Source organism: Bombus affinis, chromosome 3 (assembly GCF_024516045.1).
Source record: "Bombus affinis isolate iyBomAffi1 chromosome 3, iyBomAffi1.2, whole genome shotgun sequence".
Taxonomy (NCBI): Eukaryota; Metazoa; Arthropoda; class Insecta; order Hymenoptera; family Apidae; genus Bombus; species Bombus affinis.
In genome coordinates this window covers 1844925-1864139 of record NC_066346.1, presented here as the reverse complement: position 1 = coordinate 1864139, position 19215 = coordinate 1844925, and the positions used below count along the sequence as shown (strand labels likewise).

General features: G+C 40.4%; 1 protein-coding gene across 4 annotated transcripts in view; it reads right to left on the bottom strand.

The window, feature by feature from the left end:
- The window catches only part of LOC126914204 (zinc finger protein 628-like), a 120393-nt gene that overhangs the window by 68195 nt on the left and 32983 nt on the right, over window positions 1-19215 (bottom strand). For 2 of the 4 annotated variants that reach the window (XM_050717827.1, XM_050717829.1), the window contains exons 2-3: window positions 15004-16003; window positions 13061-13153 (exon numbers count right to left, since the gene is read on the bottom strand). In XM_050717827.1, coding sequence (XP_050573784.1) covers window positions 13061-13153; window positions 15004-15978 — 1068 coding nt within the window. In that variant the 5' untranslated portion in view covers window positions 15979-16003. Of the gene's footprint in view, window positions 1-1628; window positions 9509-13060; window positions 13154-15003; window positions 16004-19215 lie in introns of those variants that run through there. The other 2 variants (XM_050717830.1, XM_050717828.1) reach the window with 2 other exon arrangements.

The following is a 19215-nucleotide window of genomic DNA, read 5'->3' as shown; positions in this document are numbered from 1 at the left end:
AACGCTTGTTCCACGCTGACTTTTTTAAGAACAACGAGCCTGCAAAATTCTATTTATTTTTTAGTCGAGAAATTGCCCCTCTTTCTTTCTCTCTGATACATTTCTTTGGCGCAATTGCTTGAAATCTCGCGCGAATTTTCTTATCGAAAGTGGTGGATTCGTGCGTGAAACGGTCTAAGTTGGAACGATCCAACTGTCAGTTGATGATTCATATAACGATAAATTTTGTTGGGAAGGTTATTCGATAAACTTATTGGTTGCATAAGTCGTCGCGAATTATAAAGATTGATAAAGATTCTGGCTCGATCGGATGAAAAATTGTACTGCGACGCGTGTGCATGTTTAGATTTCACACAATTTATCTAAGCCTCGCTGCGTTCTGCGTTACAACTACCTCTTGGCATCGAGGCTTGCATCGAATCGATAGATATTCGTTCTTGTATTTTGTTTTTCATTTAATAGATAGGTATTTGTCAATTGTTTTTGATTAAGAGAAAAATCGTTCTATTTTGAAAAATTAATATTTCAAATTAGCGTTTAAAATGAAAAATAAATAATAATTTCTTCCCACACTTATTATTTTCAAATATGTCACGTCGTTCTATATATATAATTTTTCAAGCTATTGGAAGAAAAATGGAAATAGTAAAAATCGAGAATGTCGCTTTAATAAAAGCTTATCAATTTTGGACACGAATGATCATATATGATTTTTGCGTTTATCTCTGAAAATTATTTAGTAGGAAATTTCTGTGAATCAACAAGATCAAAACATCGGCAATTTCGTCAATTTCTGCAACCTAACGAACATTACTAGCACGATTCTTTGTTAAACGATCGGTAAGACACGTTCTGTCCTTATCGGGAACGTATAAGTACAATTGCCATAAGTTAATCAATAATACCAAACTAATCCGATTATAGAGAATTTTATTTTAACTCGATTCCTTTTATTAGTTGAAATTGAAATTCAATGTTCAAGAGTTTTTTCCAATTCTTGATATTAGTACTTTTAACGCAATGCGTAAAATTTGATTATCTACGTGAATAAAAACTAAGATAGTATTTTTATATGGAATGACCGCTCGATCAACTGAAACGAATCATAATGCGAATCATCTCCGAATATTATATTCGTATAAAAATAACAAATCAAATATGTACCCTTTTCAATTTCTCGATTATTCCTTTTTAATTGTTAATTGTTTAGATCCATCGAAATTCCTCCTTTTCCGCTCGACTTATATTCGTAATAATAAGCGTCATAAATACGAAAGAATCTTATTGTTCGGTTAGTCCTTTTAAAATGCTTGGAATGAGATTCTTTGCCTACTTTTTCGCTCGTATGAAAACAAATGCATACCGAGTGGCAAAGTAAAATAGAACGAAATGCTGATTGCTTGTGAAAAAGTATCAAGTACTGTACCAGTTGTAGTAGCATTGGCAAAATTGCAAATAGGTCGGAATGCAACCGACAACAAGCCGCGTTTTAATGGTTCATAATTTCTTGGTGATCGTGTATTTATTCATCGTTTGTTAAATTACGCGAAATTTATTCCTCGAAGGGTATTTAGCCCGATAAATACGTAATTCCCCTATATTACCCGAACGTGTAAGGATTTCATAAATTTTAACGAAACGAACAGGTTGAATCAATTGCGATCGTTAACGTAGAAATTCGCGAGTTTCACGGAGGGGAAAGGGTTTACGAAACTCTATTTGGAATGATTCGCAGAGATAACAATAGATTATCCTTTAGCAAGTATCGATAATGCGAGTGAAAATCACATTTGAAAAAGAAATATCATTTTTCATGTTGTAATTGAATATAAATTGCAGAGCAATAACACATTTGACTCTCTCCTTCTAGTTATTTATGTGAAAGCTTGTACGCGTATGTTTCGAGCAAGAAGTTCCGAGAATTTAATTTCATACTGCAAAAGATAATAATTGCACCATTTAAATTCAGAAGAACGAGTAAAATTGGAAATAAATTCCATGGAAATGTAATGAAAATATCGCGAAGTAGCTAATATTTGAAAAAGCATTCGAAATTCGTGTTATTGATCTTCAATTATAGAAATAAAGCGCGTAAAAAGCTAATCAAACTACGACCGATTTGAGAAATTCGATATTTATCAAAAATTTCAGCGAGATATTCACGAAAATTATGATACCACTGAAGAAACGAGTGTGAAGAAATCAATGATAATTTCACATTTTAATTACTCTATATTAAACCAAGTATTTCTAGGGTACCAACGCGAGGAACCAGAATTGGTTTCTCCAATGCAATAAAATTTCCAAACAAAAACAACAGCGTATGTGGGAAGCGTTCGGACGCAAACTTCGTCAAACTGGATGCAAAGACGACAACCAGCTCACGTACACTCGCCGGTAAAGCTCCATGATCGACGTACCGAGCTTTTTACGCGGCTGTCAATCATCGAACAAACGTCGATACTTCGATTAAAAACGTAGCCAGAATAGAAACGCAAATTAAAAGAGTAAAAGAAAAAAAAAAAAAATAAAAGGGAGCAGGGAACAACAACAAAAAAAAAAGCGAAGAAAGACTCGCGTCAAAGTGTTGCAAAAAGTGGAAACGAATCGTTTCCAGTTTACAAGCTTGAAACTCCCTAATCCCTTCTGGAATCAGATCTGGCGGCCAGCCAGGAAACCAAATGGAGAAAAGGGAAAGAAAAATAACAAGAGACCCGGGAGTAGAATTAAACGCGAGGAAAGGATTCGAGAGGATTCGAAATGAAACGCATTAACTTTTGATCCCTCGTCGTAACCGCAACGGGGACGAACCGAGGTCTGGTGACGGGATTAATATTCACGTTTCGTCTGTGACGACACCGAAATCGTGCACGGCGAGCCTTTCGATTAATCGATAGCGACCAGAGGTCCCGTGGTCGAGTCCTTCGTTGCAGTACCACGGGCCTCCGCACACGGAACACTATGAATATTTCACGGATCGATCGATTACCAGGGACTCCATTCGCGAGGGTCTCTTGCGAGGAGCAGGAGGACGGTGGTGGAAAGTAGCCGGCTACTAAATATACAATGCGTCCGAGGAAAAAAACGGAGTTCGTCCTGCACGACTGCATCGACCGCAATTGCGTTCCAAATGTCGAACGATCGAAACGAACGTTTCGATGAAACCCCTGCCGCGCCTCCACCCCTTCTCAAGATTCCTAGAATCGTTTTTTCTTCCATCTAGAATCAAGAGCGCAACTGGCAAGTTACGCGTGGGATGAGTCACGCGATTCGAACGATTAAACGATTACGTACATTGTTACAAAGCAGGGAAGAAAGTATGGAAAAAGAATCGTGGAAATTATCGTCGGTTTCGTAGAAGAGCGTAACGCGATAGAAATAAATTCTTCGAGGAATTAGTTTGAAATAGGAAGTTTGAAGCAGACGGTTACTAATTGTACGATTGTTTAGTAATAGGCAAATTTGTTTCCATTTACAATTTAGATAATATTTTCTTGAATTTTGAAACTTTGCTATTAACAAACAAACGAAGTAATATTTGCCAATGTCTGATTGTTCTTAGCCTCTTAGTGTTTCTACTTATTCAGGAGAATACGTATAATTGGCCCGATAAAGAATCACCTCGTAACTTGAAATTGAGCGTAAGAATGTCAGATAGCGTAACGTGCATTATAGATACTTCCGTAAATTTCTGTTATCACGTGTACACGTGTATTTCTTTCGGAAACCAAGGAAAGGAAATTGACGATTCCAGCTTTGTACGTATAATTTTAACGATATTGACTCGTTACCTCGAATTCTTAATTTACTGCGTAAACAGTTCACTGCAGCGAGGAGGCAACTCCTAACGTTTAACTTTTATTTATTAGAAAGAAATAAAAGTATACAAAACAACGAGTATAAATAATAACGAATATTAGTCGTCTATTAATTTACAGTAAATTCCGAAAATCGAATGCGATTTTCATCGATCTTTGTTGATTTACTCAAGTTACTAGAAAATCGACGCTACCTCCTTATTACTGCAGACCCTTCGAATCTAGATCAATAATTTACCAAAGCTACATCGTCATCGTTCGTTACACTCCAACACCCGTTAATTACCTTATCTAAACTAATAGGAAAACAAAAATAAGCAGCTCAAATACTGGTTCTCGTATCACCCGAACGCTCGTGAGAAACGCGAGGTCATCGTGCATCGCGCTCACCGCAATGCAACGTTTGCTTCATACGTTTTGTACGAACAGAAACAATGCGCTAACGCGTGTAAGCGCGGAACAAACGAATTTACGACGATTTTTTGGAAGCAGAAAATTGTCAAATCGTGGAGAAAGGTCATCGTTTATGAGATGCACCGTGAAAAAGCGTCTCGGGTTATCCTGCGCAGGACGTTTCTGCTGCGAATCAGCGATTCGATATGGCGTTGGTATAGTAAGCGCGATATTTTCAAATCGATGCTGTTCGAACGAAGGACGAATAAAAGAGCGTCGTAAGCTCGTGAAATATATAAGTATAGCGATTTTCTATATTAATGTCATTTTATGACTACAAAGGGATATTCTAATACACGAGAACGATAAAATATCTGCGAGCGAAAAGAACTTGTTAGCTCGACAAATTTTATCGAGCAAACGGAGAAGAAAAATTGTGAATTTTCCTTTTTTTAATTTACCTTGAAATTCGAGATTGTCTATATCATCTTCCTGTAATAAGTAAATTCATGAAAATAATATCTTCGTTTTTGGAGACGGAGAATATTAATCGCGCACCCGACTAATCAATTGAGAACAACAATGAATTTTCACGCAAAACTTACACTACTCGTATAAATGTTAAGGCAAATAGTATTTCCATATCTTGACAGGCAATATTTTTAAAGGTACGAAGAGGCTGGTAAAATACGCGTTTAGCCGCAGAAACACGTGTAACAAAAACACATATATAATGTTTAACGCAATTTATAAAATTTCCCTTCTATGAACGATCATAAATATGATCTATCGTGTCTTTTACCTGTGGTCTTGATATGGAATATATGCATGATAGTAATGGTACAATATTCCCACCGTCGAAACAATCGCGTTATTGAAATTATATTAAAACAGAATTTTCTCTGAATTTTTGATACGATCATTTGATGCAATTAGTTTTTTCCCCATAGAAACTTAATAAATTCCTAGAACGCAGCTAATTTTGTCACAAATTACGCAGTTTTCCGATTACTATTTCATTTAGATTCCACCGTTTAAACATTCATAAATATTCATTGTTCTCGAGTAGCAAACCTGTTCTTAGATCGTATAATTTCTGTATGTATATTAACTTTGACAATTTAGTTTTCCATTTATATTTGAAATAGCAGACACACGAGGACACTATTGAATATCATCGGTATTAAAAAACTAATACTTGGGATAAATCAAATGGGAAAATGTATACATTATATATATATATATGTTGTATATAATGAATCGCGATTACGGATAAACGGTAGGTACTAAAATTTCAAATGAGAATAGAATTTGCAATTTATACGATAGGTTATGGAGATTTCACTGTCCATATATTCACTGTAAAGAAAGATATTAGCGGCTACAAATAAGTAAGAAGTACAAAGAAGACATTAAATGGGAAATAAGAGAAAAAGAAAATTCAAAGAGCTACGTAATTAAATGTCTCTGCTTCTCATACCTCGATGGAATCTCCGCCATGTCGATCCACGAATACACGGCACACATCCTGCTTACAGGATAACGTCGTGTTTTCTCGAACAGGTATGTTTTCTCTGTACGTTAAAGTCACGTTCTGCCTTCCGTTTCCGTTTCTTCGCGAATCGTTTAAAGGAAGGTGAAAATTTCGTACGCCGATGGAACTGGACAGAAACGGCGCGCGAATCAACCGAAAGGTTTCTTCCGTGTTTCAAAAAATCACCTCGTCTTCCGTTCACATATCTTTTTTCTTCTTATTGCACTATCTTCGACTCGGAAGGAGAATCACGAACTACGTAAAATACAACCACGACTCGCCTTTCCTTTATAAATAATTCGTTTCCTTCGTTTCCATCCGTCAGGTAGATTTCTAAAGTTGGCGTATAAATCAGGCGAAAATCGATCGATCGATCAACTTTGACTGGCTACCGCTTCTTGGCTTATTATGCAAGCTTGTACACAACGGAAATAAATAAACAAGGAGGAGCAAAAAGTCAGCCGCAAACACGGCCAAATGCCACGGTTATGGGAAACGTAGAAACGAGAAATTAGGCTAGAAGATTTGATAGAATTGCGTCATGTCATGAGTTAGATATTGCACTGGTTCGCTGGCCTAACACACCGTCGTTAGATACACGCGCCGACTTGGCTGTCTCCGATGCGTTTGGCGTGCTCGACGCGCGCTCTCGATATCGTGTTTATGTCGATGCGTGATAGGAATTGGGTAAGAGCTCGCGAGTAATCGTGAACACGCGTATATATGGACGACTGCATCGAAGCAGCTCCGGGGACATTTCCCGAGACAGACGTTCGCGAATGATATTCGATAATCTCTCGTTAACGCGATGTAATTAACTATATAGCTCTGTTAAATCCGATGAAATGCACGAGATCGTACGGTTTCAAGTTCTGCTTAGACAGACGTTTTACAATAATATTTCTTCCACACCTTTTTGCTGTCTAAATGATATTCTGCGGGACTTAGTCCGAGAAAACTTTCGAATAACCTGAAAGTGTTTTACAAACGCTTCTGTTATACCTGATAAGACATACGAGATACTATGATCTTAAATCTTGCTTAGACGAAGATTTCGAGATAATATTTCTTTCGTACTTAAATCCGCTGCCTAAATGATAACCTGTGAATTAACTTAAGAAAACTCTCGAATATACTGAAAGCGTTTACGGATAAAAGAACGAAGAATGTGAGAATCAAAGGTACGTTGTACGTGCATAATTTTCCTCGACGAGCTTCGAATAAACAAGACCGCAAAATTCAGCCAACGATGGCAAGATGAACGTCGCGTACGAATAACAAGAAGAACGAAATAAACACGCGACGGACGAAGAGGCAAAAAACAGTTTCGGAAAACCGTTATCGACGCCGGCGCACTCGTAACGCGACTTAATTAGCAGCCTCGCGCCGCGCTTAAAATTTTGTTTTCTTCGCTTTACTACGTCGTCGTGTTTGAACCGCGAACGTCCACGAACGCAAACTGAATCGAATTTCGCCATGTGTGGACGTTTCTCTACCCTCCCTTAACCCCGTACATCCCTTCCCCATCGTCAGTCCTAACCCAACCCCCCTCCCCAGACCCCCTGTAGCCCTTTCTCTGTGTCATAATCGTAATCGTCGGCGCGCGAATCCCAACACCCTTCCCCTTGTCAACTGTATAAAATATTCTCAATCGTATCAACAACGGTCACATCGTACATCGTACAACGTTATTACATTATTACAATAGTTTATAGTTAATCGTAATCAATATAATATTCACAGCATTTTATGAAAATCTCTTAAAAGCACCAACCGTGGCGGCTCAAATTTTTTTTTTTTCTTATCCATTCGTCCTCTTCCTTTCCTTCCTTCCTTTCTTCCTTCCTTTCTTTCTTTCTTCCTTTCTTTCTTTCTTTCTTTCTTTCTTTCTTTCTTTCTTTCTTTCTCTCTCTCTCCCTCCCTCTCACTCGATCTCTCTTACACTGTCCGTTAATTGTATCTCGCGTAATTTATCTCGATTTAAAAACCCGATCTTCTATCTTCATCATCCTCTTCATATTCATCTTCTTTTTCTCTTCTTTGTCCCCTTTCTCTCCCACCCTCTCACTCTGCTTTCCTTTCTCACTTTCTCTCGCTCTTCCTCTCACTCACATATATATATATACCTTCAATAATTTATCGATATATATATATATAAGCTAAACGTTTCGTCTTAAAGCACTGATTAAACGAGGGAGCTCGTTTTAACGTGTCCCTCCCTCTGAACACGCGTTTACCAACCATCCTAACCAAAATCACAGGACTAACTAGAAACACCGCCGGCTTTTTGCCTCGTCGCTCAGTGGGGATCGATGAACGCGAGGTGTACACCCTCCGTGGAGACGAACGAAAAGACAGGAGAGACCAGGAACGATAACAGGGAGAAGCGATCACGGGAACTACTCGAGGAGACGAGCGCCCTGTGACACAGCAACGGAGGAGGCGCACGAACGTTTCTCGGCCGTTTAACACGACGAGCAGGAGGCTGAACGACGGAACCTGGTGTGCCGAGAGAAGGACACGATGACAGACGACTACCAGGAGAAGAAACAGTAATAGTAGTAATAGTAGTAGTAGTAGTAGTAGTAGTAGTAGTAGTAGTAGTAGTAGTAGTAATAGTAGCAGTAGTAGTAGTAGTAAGTAGGAGTCGTAGTAGTAGTAGTAATAGTAGGAGTGGTAGAAGTAGTAGGAATAGTAGGAATAGTAGGAGTAGTAGGAATAGTAGTAATAATAATAATAATAATAATAATAGTAGCGGGGATAAATAACGAAAGAAATACGAGAAACAACGAGCGAATGAGAATGAGGCACCACTAGTAGTAAAACTGCTCGTGTCCGTGTTCCCCTTTCCCTCGTCGAACCGCATCATCATCATCATCATCATCATCATTATCATCATCATCATCATCATCATTCCCGGCGTCACGCGGGCAACGACGTCGATTCTCCGGTAAATCGTCGGATGCGCGATCATTCGCCTCTTATCGAGAGAATCCTCCTCCATCGCGGTGGTGGCGATCGATGAGACTATAACGGCGTTGATCCCGTCCAAGCGGTACAAGGACGCAGGGAAACGGAAACGAAGAAGGAGAAGAAGAAGGTGTATCGATCGGCGATTCTTCCTCCGGCGGTGGTGAACGTGGCTGTTGTTGCACGGTCTAAGGCGAACTCAATGATGCGGCGGTGGCGGCGGCGGGGCCTCTTCCTCGGAGGGGTCCACGGGGCTCGGGGACAGGAACTTGCGCACATACTTCGGATAATGTGTCTTTTCGTGGGCCTTCAGTATCGTCGACCTCGAGAAGGTCTTGCCGCACAGCGTACACCGGAACGGACGTTCTCCGGTGTGCACGCGACAATGGTCCTTCATGTGGTGGCGTAACTTGAAGGCCTTGCCACAGAACTCGCACTTGAAGGGCCTGTCACCTGTATGCGCCGGTAGGTGGGCTATCAGAGAGCCAACGTCCGGGAACGACTTGCCGCAGAACTTGCAGAGGACGACGCCGGAGGTCGGGTCCGAGTGGGCCGCGAGCTCGAGATCCATCGGCTCGATCGTACCTGCGGTGGGGTAGTGGGCCTCTGGCGGCAGGTGCATACCGGGTTCGAGACCCAGCTGAGCCTGCAGCTGCAGGTGGGCCGCCTGCTCACGGTACTTGAGCGACTCGAGGCTGTGCGAGAGGATGTGCCGCGCCAGCTTGCTCTGGTGGAGGAACGAGGCACCGCAGTACATGCACGCAAACATCCGCTCATCCACACCCATCAACTCCTGCAACCAAACAAACAAGAACATCAACTTCTTGTCTTCCCTTTAGCTCGTCCGTAACACCCCCACAGAGTAATAATGCTTCTCGCTCTCCGCTTTCGCTTTCGCTTTCGCTTACGCTTACGCTCTTGCTCTCCCCCACTCTTTCACTCTCACTCTCTTACTCTTTTCCCTTTTTTCTTTCTTTTCTTTTTTCTTCTTCTTTTTTTTAATCTATTTAATCATCTATACATCTACCTATCTATTTATCTATTCATCTATTTTGTTTGCAAAAAAAGTTCCCGTTTTCATTTCCTCTTTTTACTTTGAAGTGATCGTTTCAAGCAGAGAACAGATATCTCGTTCCGTCTTTCTCTTTCCCTCCGTCACTTATGATACGTGGACGCTATATGCACGTTCCCGCTACTTCGCCGCGACAAATCGCTCGTTTCGACGCTACTCGACTCACAGCGTACACAGATACACATATATCGTATATATACATATATGTATGTACGAGCCGCGACTCGCCGGGCTTCAATCGGCGCACGTTCGAAAAAACTCGTGTCTCACTTTCTATTTTTTCTCTTTTTCCCACGCTCTTTCTCTCTTTCTCTCTCTTTCTCTTTCTTTCTCTCTCTCTCTCTCTCTCTCTCTCTCGCTCTCTCTCTCTCACATTCTCTCCGTTTTTTTCCCGTTGCCTCTTGCGTGTTCTCTTTGCTCTCTCAACTTTTAACTACTTCTGCTTGAATGTATTCTCTCTATCGCCACTAGACCGTTGGTTAAGATATAGAAAAAAAATGTAGTAGAGAAAAAAAAAAATAAATAAAGAAAGAACAGGCAAGGCTTGTCTTCGCGAGACCACTACTTTGTAAGAAGCGCGTTTTTGGCATGACCGGATGTTACGCGTGTACGCGAGGTTCTCCTCTGTCTTTCCTTCCTCCTCTGTATCGTCATGATCATCAACCCCTCTCGTTTTTCTTTTCGGTGGAAAAAAAGAAGTCCCTGAAGGCCTGACGAGAAAATGATAACTCTCGACGGCATGTAAGACGGTAGCACAAGAAGTTGACGCTCATTTTTGTTTGGCACGACGCGCACCCCAGAGATATCATATGTATAATGACATAAGGAAACTGTCTGATTTGTGTGTGTAAAAACAACGTATAAGGAACGTGTTTTATATATACACACGTATATGGGGATTCTTATACGTGTCTATATATGTATAGACGCGTATATGTGTCGTATCTGGGATAGTGGGTGACACATGTACGGGCCAACTGGCAACCCCCACAGCCTCGCTCAAGAACAACAACAGCCCACCCGCCACCCCTCGTCCCTCCTCCGATTTTTCTGTTCTATTTTTTCATTTTCTTTTTGCGTATCTCTTTTTATCTTTATATTTTCCAAAAATCTTTTTGCTTATACACGATCATTGGTAGTAACCGGGGCCAAGATGGCCACTGCGGCGTAAAAAGGGCTCGCCGCAGCAAAAGGCATTGCACTCAATCCAAAAAAACGACAAATCGAAATACAAATATTACAAAGTAACAAATGGTAATATAATGAATGTCAATATAATTTGTATATGTATAAACGATAGATATATATATGTATACATATATATGTATATCGAACGTGAGAATATATATATGTAACTTGCACATAATATCAGTACATGTATGTAACGATATATATGTATTGCGTATATATATGTCGTGTATATATATGTATATACATATATATATATATATATATATATAAAAATGTAGTAAAAAACAACCATGGCCAAAAACGAAGGTCAACTTCTTGACAGTGAGCTAGCAAGACAGGCTGGCAGGATGGGACGAACAGGAAGAACGTAGTACGTGTTACGCGCCGGTTTTCCTTCGATTTCCAGAGGAAGAAAGAAACGTCCGAAGGTACCGTCACGGATCACGATTTTATCAACGTGATTCGTTTCAGCCCGTCGAACCGTGGAAATCCAATTGGAAGGCAGGATTCACGATTTCAATGACCATCGGGATGGGGGCAGGTTTCACGATTTCCAAAGGATCGTATGGGTTATTACGCGACTTTCTTTTTCCGTTTTCACGAGAACAGAGAAGAGGCAGGAAAAGTTAGAGCAAGAAGACGAAGAGATACAAGAAGATCGATGGAAAAACAGCGCGCTAAGGAATCGACAGACGCACGAAAATAGCGAAAAGAGAGAGGTTGGACAATCGCGTAAATGGATTAGTTAGAAAAGAACGAGAGGAGCGAGATAAACAGAGGAATGAAAGAGAAAGACAGACAGAAGACAGGACGTATGCACGGAGCATGGAGAAGTGAATTAGTTTGGAAAAGAATATAATACGTTCGTCAAAGATAGACGAGCATGCACGATTGATCTCCTTCTGCGCAGCGCGTCTCGACGAAGATCTTTCTTACGGGGCACTTAAGCTAGAACGATCGGCAAGCGGCTAGGTCCAATTTGTCATTACGCTTGTCTCTTTAGCGAGTCTGTTCTTTTCTTTTCTTTTTTTCTTTTTTTTTTCTTTTTTTTTCTTTCTTACTTTAAACGTCCTATCACGTCTATGCAAGATTCTCAAAAAAAGGAACACGAGATATGGTATATGCGTAAAGTCGGGTGTATCGTAACGTAAACCTCGAATCTTAAGTCAAGGAAGGATGTACGTGTGTACTTCTGAACTGTTCTTCTCGTGAACGTCGATCGAATTCGAGCTCGATCAGGATCGAACTTTGCGCTCTGGTCAATGAACCGTTAACACTGTCGCGTGATGCATCCTTGGAAATCACTAACACAAATACAAAAGTCCCATCGTACTTCAAAGGGGGAATCAACGGTTTTTCTTTGTATCGTATTCTTTTTTTTTTTTTCTTTTTTTTTCGTTATCGAACATCTCCGATCACACTCTACTCTCGGTCAGGACGACTAGCGACTCTGTTAATGACACGATCACTTTCAAAATTAGCGGGGAGAGCAGCAAACAGCAAAGCACTTGGGCACGCATGCAATAGACCCACATGCAAGTGAACTCGAAATATAATGTATGTCTGTCTATCTATCGGCGGTGGATAGATAGGCAAACAAAAAATAGATATAAATAGATAGATAGATAAAATGGATCATGTTGAAACGTTGTTCGAGCTAATCGAACGACAAATTCGTCATTGCCCGAACGATCTTACGGACTCTTGTCAACACCAGTGGTGTCGTTAACGAGTAGCACGTGAACGAACGATTCGTCGTAATCTTCGTACGACACAAGATGCATCGAGATCCAACAAATTGCAGACGTCTCTATTTCTCTATTTTTTCTTTTATACTTTATTATTAATATCTTAATATCTTTTTCTTTCTTTTTATATTTTTGAAAGATTCGCATCAGCTCATCCACAATCCAATGGTAATGCCGTCGTGTGTATGCGATTGCAGATGAGTCGAGCGCGACCGGCGATACACAACCGGCGATAACCGTAATCGATATATAAATGCAGAGTAAAGAGAAAGTACGAGAATAAAAAGTAGTCAATAAATTGGAATATATAGTACGGAGAAAGAGGGAAACTCACCGGATCTGGTGGGAGTCTGTAATCCGTGGATATTTCGCTGCTCGCACTGCGCTCTTCGGTCGACCTTTCCCAGTCCATCTCTTTTTTTAACGACTGCAAACGAACATCGGGTTCACGTCAAAGTAATAATTGGATAGCTGTCGATGCTATTGGGAAAAGTATGAACTGGCTTGCCTGGGCCAACCGCGCCCCAAATCATTAGCATTTATGTATTGTACTACGTTCTCGAAGAAGCCCGAGTATGATTAACTTGATTAATTATTCCAGACAGATAGACAATATTATGTAAACGGGACAAAGTTGTTTGATTGGAAAGCAAGCGGTTAAAAGTCTTTGTATGTACCTCTTGGCTACATTACTTAACGTTGGGTGGAAATAACATGTAAATTAAACATGTAATGATAGTAGAACCTGCAGTATATGTATACATCGTCCAAAAACTATATCGATCAAACGTATAAGTTAAAAAATGCAAAATATTAATTTTTATCCATCTACTTTTTATAAGAAATAATTTCACAACTGTAAATTATTGATTCCTGAGATACTGGGTACTAAGCATCTTGGAGGTAATTAAAAATTGCGAAATTTACGAAAAGAGAAGTTAATTTGTTTGACTTCAGAATGCTTTACACGTATCAACAGGTACGCTATTTACTGGATTTTCGTTGCTTATTACTTCACATGCTAATCAATAACACTGATACAAAATTTATGGTTTAAAATTTCACGAATGCCTGTCATATGAAATAACGTCGAATTTTTAATTCTAAATTCCATTTCTAAATTTGATGATTTTTAATTTGGATCCAGCGTTCAAGTCGCTATCGTATACATATCGTAAATATGCGTGATGTAGACGGTGGACGTGCTAATACACGGTGTGTAATAGCATCAAAGAGGCAACGTATGATACTAACTTTTAAAACGAAACGGAACGATACTTCAAAAGGTGGGAAATGGTCAGAGTGACGCAAAAGTCGCAAAAATGTATTACGTTGAAAGCATTCTCATTCCGTGGCACTTATATGTACTATATAAGGTATATGATACTAGAAAAAGAAGTTTTACACAGTTTGAGATACAATTTAACGCGTCAAAAGGTTACCACGATTCAGCAACAGAAAGAACAAAAGTGCTATAAGTAATTAATAAAATATAAATAATTAATAGATTTTATTACACAATCTAGCGAAACCGATACTATTCCTTTCGATGTATAGAATAATCTCTGCAAGGAAAGATAAATATCTCGTTATATAAAAATTCTTTTATCTGACCGACCATGCTCTATTCAGAAACTGAAGGTTCTACTATACACGTTGTAGAATGTCTGGAAATTAAATATCTAATGCTTCTACTTAGCGTTATGCAGCTTTCGTGTTAAGAATTTGTTAACAAAATTGATCGCTCCGATCTCGTTTATTTATAAAATTTGTTGCCAAAGAATATTTTGAAATAAAACTTTGCAATGATACACATTTTCAGTGATGGAATAAAATACACGTGCAACGATAAAATACAAAAATGCATCCGACATATAAAATTACAAGTATTACTGCCAAAAAAAACTTCTGCAAATACTTCGTAATCTCAAATCTATCCACAAAATTTTCCATTTGAAACGAAGAATGATTTGCAAGTAATAAGGATATAATAGCTCGTTGTTTAATAAACTATTAAATATTCCTCCGCAATCTACTACTTCCAGAACCTACACGAATTAAACATCTCTATGGTCTTGATATATTCTATAAACCATTAACGTTTTACATTCCTCTTTTTAACACATTCGCTGCGTCTCGATCATAATGGTCGTCCATAGTAACGTAAATATTCCATCAGCTGGTCTCTTTCGCGGCAAATACGTTAAACATTCTGCTCGAATATTTCAATCCATAGATAGACTATACAGATATAAAGAGAATAAAAATTGTACTCACAAGTGGAACTTGTTGGACCGGGGGTAACCCCGACGGACCCGCGAGAGGCTCTGTACTGTGCGGGGACGGAAGCCGGCTCTGTGGTAAGTTCAACGGTAGCACGCCAGGCGTGCTTCCTGTATTGTTACTTAGACTCATATCCGACGGTCCACTGTGCACCGAGATCGGACTAAGGGAACCCCTCGTTTCTTCTAAACTTGCGGCATCTTCGGAATCCCTCCTAGGTCGATCAAGGGCCAAAGGTCCTGGACAAGGGCTACCGGGTCCGGTGGGCGATGCCGGACAATCCGTCATGTCTACCGCCTCGGTCGACTCGCTGGTGGGTGGTTGGGCTACGTTTTGTTGGGGTTGCTCGCATTCTTTCGCTCCTGCCGATGGCAAACCCGTGCCACCGGATGTATTTCCTTCCCTGTCTCTCTCCTTATTGCTCGCTTCCTTTATACTTTCACGTTCACGGTGATGTTCTCGCGATGTCTCGCGTTGTATACCCTCGGATGTGCTCGTGTGTTGTTGTTGTTGCTGCTGTTGTTGCTGCGGTTGCTGCTGCTGTTGTTGCTGTTGTTGTTGCTGCTGCTGCTGTTGTTGCTCGTCCCTCGACGCTACCGCCGCGTTGATGTTCGTCATATCCGCTAGACCCTTCACCTTAAGGCTCTCCGCTGTCTTTAGGAGGGCCGATAGCTGGCAGTACTCGACGTTTACTTCGCCCTTGTACATGAAGTCGACGAGGGTACGTAGCTCGGCGAAACGTACGTCCTTTAGGATGACTATGGGGTGGCGGTTCGGGTGGTCGAGGAATAGGGCCTGGAAATAGCTGGAGCACGCGGAGAGGACTACCTTGTGGGCACGTATCGAAGGTCCCTCCGTGCACGCCAGTGTCACGTCCACCAGCGACTCCGACTCCAGCAGTTGACTGAACACACCCAGCAAGTTGCTCTGATGATTGTTCCACCTCAGGCAGTAATGCTCACTTCCCATGTCTGAACTGCACCCCGCAACCCTGCTGCAGAAGAAACATTTGTACCGGTCCGTGTGTTAACTCTTCGGCTCTTGTTGCGTTCATCTTGAACGTTTCTCTCTCCCTCTCTCTCTCTCTCTCTCTCTCTCTCTCTCTCTCTCTCTCTCTCTTTCTTTTTTTCGCTGTTCTTTTTCATCCCTCGTCTCTACTCTTTCTCTCTTTTCATATTTTTTATACGTGTTTCTTTCATATTTTTTTTTCTTTCCCTCATTTTACGCGTCGCTCGCGTGCTCATTGTCGGCCGCGCTGTTCACTGCTTCGTTGTTGAAGTTTCCGGGGTTAGTTGCTCGCGCGACACCCGTGTGTTTTCATTCGCATTGGGAACTGCGTGTTCATCAGAGAGAGGTTTCGATCGCACGGTTAAAAGGAAAGGGAACTGGGCGATCGGCGAAGCTCGGGATAAATTGTACAGTCCGGGTTAATTAGTTAGTCGATCAACATCCACATGTTCTGTTTTTGCGTAGTATTATCGCGTTAAATTCAATATTGATACTTCTGAGTTACGTGAATGCAATTGTTTGAGTCAGGTGATTTAAGTTGAGGCTATTTTATTTCGTATATATTCTACCTTGTACGTGATGAACGCTATTAAAACGAGGTATCGTTCGATTAAATAAGTCAACCCGAATGATCGCGAGTCACCTACGATTCAACGATGCCAAACTAGTTGAATGGTATCAATAATTTTACGCAATCACGTGGAGTTAGCTTTTATGTTCCACATAGTCGACTAGTTTTTAATACTTGATTAATTAAAATAGTTGAAAGTAAACATTAAATTAGAACATCTTGGATATCGTTTAACGAAGATGGAAACAGTAACTTTGCAAGTTTCGTACCAGGAACGCAAAGAAGTTGATACGTTAACGCTCGTGCTTGTGAAAATCAAGCTCGAGCATTGGTGAGTTTCGCGCGATGGTCGACCATAAAACACCCTTCTCGAGGCACCAATCTCTTGGCGAGGTTCAAAAACGACTTTGTTCCAAACTCAATTATACAAACTACGCGTTACGGCGCAAACGTGCTCGCAAACTATGAAAACGCTGCGCGAGAAATCTTTACAAACCGTTATAAGAAAAAACGTTAGAAAATTTCTATTTGAGAAATCTGAATGTTGAACGTGTTTGTTCCTTTATAAAAAATACTCGAACGCAAGTGACAGTTGCTGTTTTACCCCTTCCTACGACTCGTCCAACACTCCACCTCGTACACCCACCTGCCAAGCTAACCGAAAATTCCATCCACTGATTGCCGATGTGTACACTGCGGGTTTACGACACGATGTTATTACGGAGGGCACAGAGCAGATGCGCGATTTCGCAGCAATGAAGTAATATCCAAGCCTCGACTTCGTAAACAAAAGAGATGAAAAACAGATCCAAAACACTTTTCAAAAAGTAACTTTTGTGCCAAAATATTTCTTCTATCGCACCGATGACAATCGTTTATTCTGTATGTGCGTATCGTACGTTTAAAAAAGTTAACGATATCGTTGTATACTTTCTCTTTTACGAGCGTTGTTTCGTCCACCGTTGTATAATATTAAACATATATTACGACTGTCTCTTCAGTGCAAAAAGATTAACTCGAGTCACAAGTACGTTTAAAATTTAAGTTAATTTATCGACTAAATTCTTACATCGTTAGTCATCGATAGCCAACATAGCGCCATTAGCAAACCAACTATCGGTCACCAATGACCCTCACGATATCCAATATATTCATCTTCTTGGTCCGTAGAAACATAGAGGATCTGCGTGAAAAATGTAAATTTTATTCCCAATTGCCGAACTTCAAAGCGATCCTAACGTTCATTAGCCATTCGCATAGTCGCTGATAAAACACCTGTGATCGTGCCAAAACGGTCAGACACCGTTACGCAACACGGCCGATCGTTCCTCCACCGGTAAATCACGATTTCCTCGCGAAAAAGTACCGTGGACGTCTAAATTGGAATTCCCTGTCCGCATGGTGGAAAAGCGCGTGTAGTCGCGGCACCGTCGCTATCGCAATTTCCTGCGGCATAAATCAGCGTCCGCGGAAGCGCGAAGTACGCGCAGTCGTTCGTTCGTTGGTTGGAGAGGCGTCGCGGGATTTATTCGAACGCGGCGCGCGTTTCTTAACTACGCGCGGTCATCGTTTAATTCTGGCCACGGAACACGCATCCGCGAAAGATGCACGACCGATATCGGCTGACGATACCGCGCGCTCTTATCTTTCGTTATTTCTTGGACGATCATGAGGCAGTCAGTTTGCTATTTATTCGCTGGCATGTCCAAAGTTTCGTTGAGTTCGTTAAGTTATACGCGTATGCATATGTATGAGTATATGTATGATTCATGAAAGCATTCAGACACTTGTAGAAACTTTTTATAACACTTATGAAATGTAAAATCTTTTATTTTATGGAATACATTATCTGTGCTGCACGAAACATCTGGTGAAATTTAAAAGAAACTCACGAATGAATGACTGTCAAAGGTGACTCCAGTGAATACGAAGAATTGTTTATATAATGGATAGTTCACTGTGCAAATATAGTTTTGCGATTTTCAGATTTCTTTCAAACTTCATCTATACGATCATGATAATTCGGTTTTCTTACGGTGCAAATGAAATTTCAAAATGTTACCTACAACACGTATAATATGTTCAAATACTTTGGCGAGCCATCGTACACGTTATTTGTATTTAGGTGATATGAAACCGCTTTACCAACGTGAATCTGCTATTTACTGTGATATTCCATTCGTCGGAACGAAATATTAGCTGCTGTCCGATCAACGGAACTGGTGTTAATTGAATCCGCCTATCGGAACGTGAACTTGTACTATGACGATGAAAAATTACAGTCACATAGTCAGGAGAATCGGTAAACTCTAATTATATGATTTATTTAGCCTTTGATAAGTTTAAACGGACTCAGTTTGAGGTATGTCTTGAAATTTCTTTAACTATTCAGATAACTCGCGCGTTAATCAGATTTCAATTTCTATAATCGATTAATCGAGAGTAAACTTTAATTCTTCCAAATACAAACATAATACAGCTTATTTTTAACAGAAAATAAGAGAGATAAAGATAAGAAAATTACAATTATGTCCGAGAGAGATGGGAAACCTGACTGACGAGATAACGCGTCTTCTTCGTGTAACGAAATAAGCTGGAAAGATTTCAAAATCAAACGATACGTACAT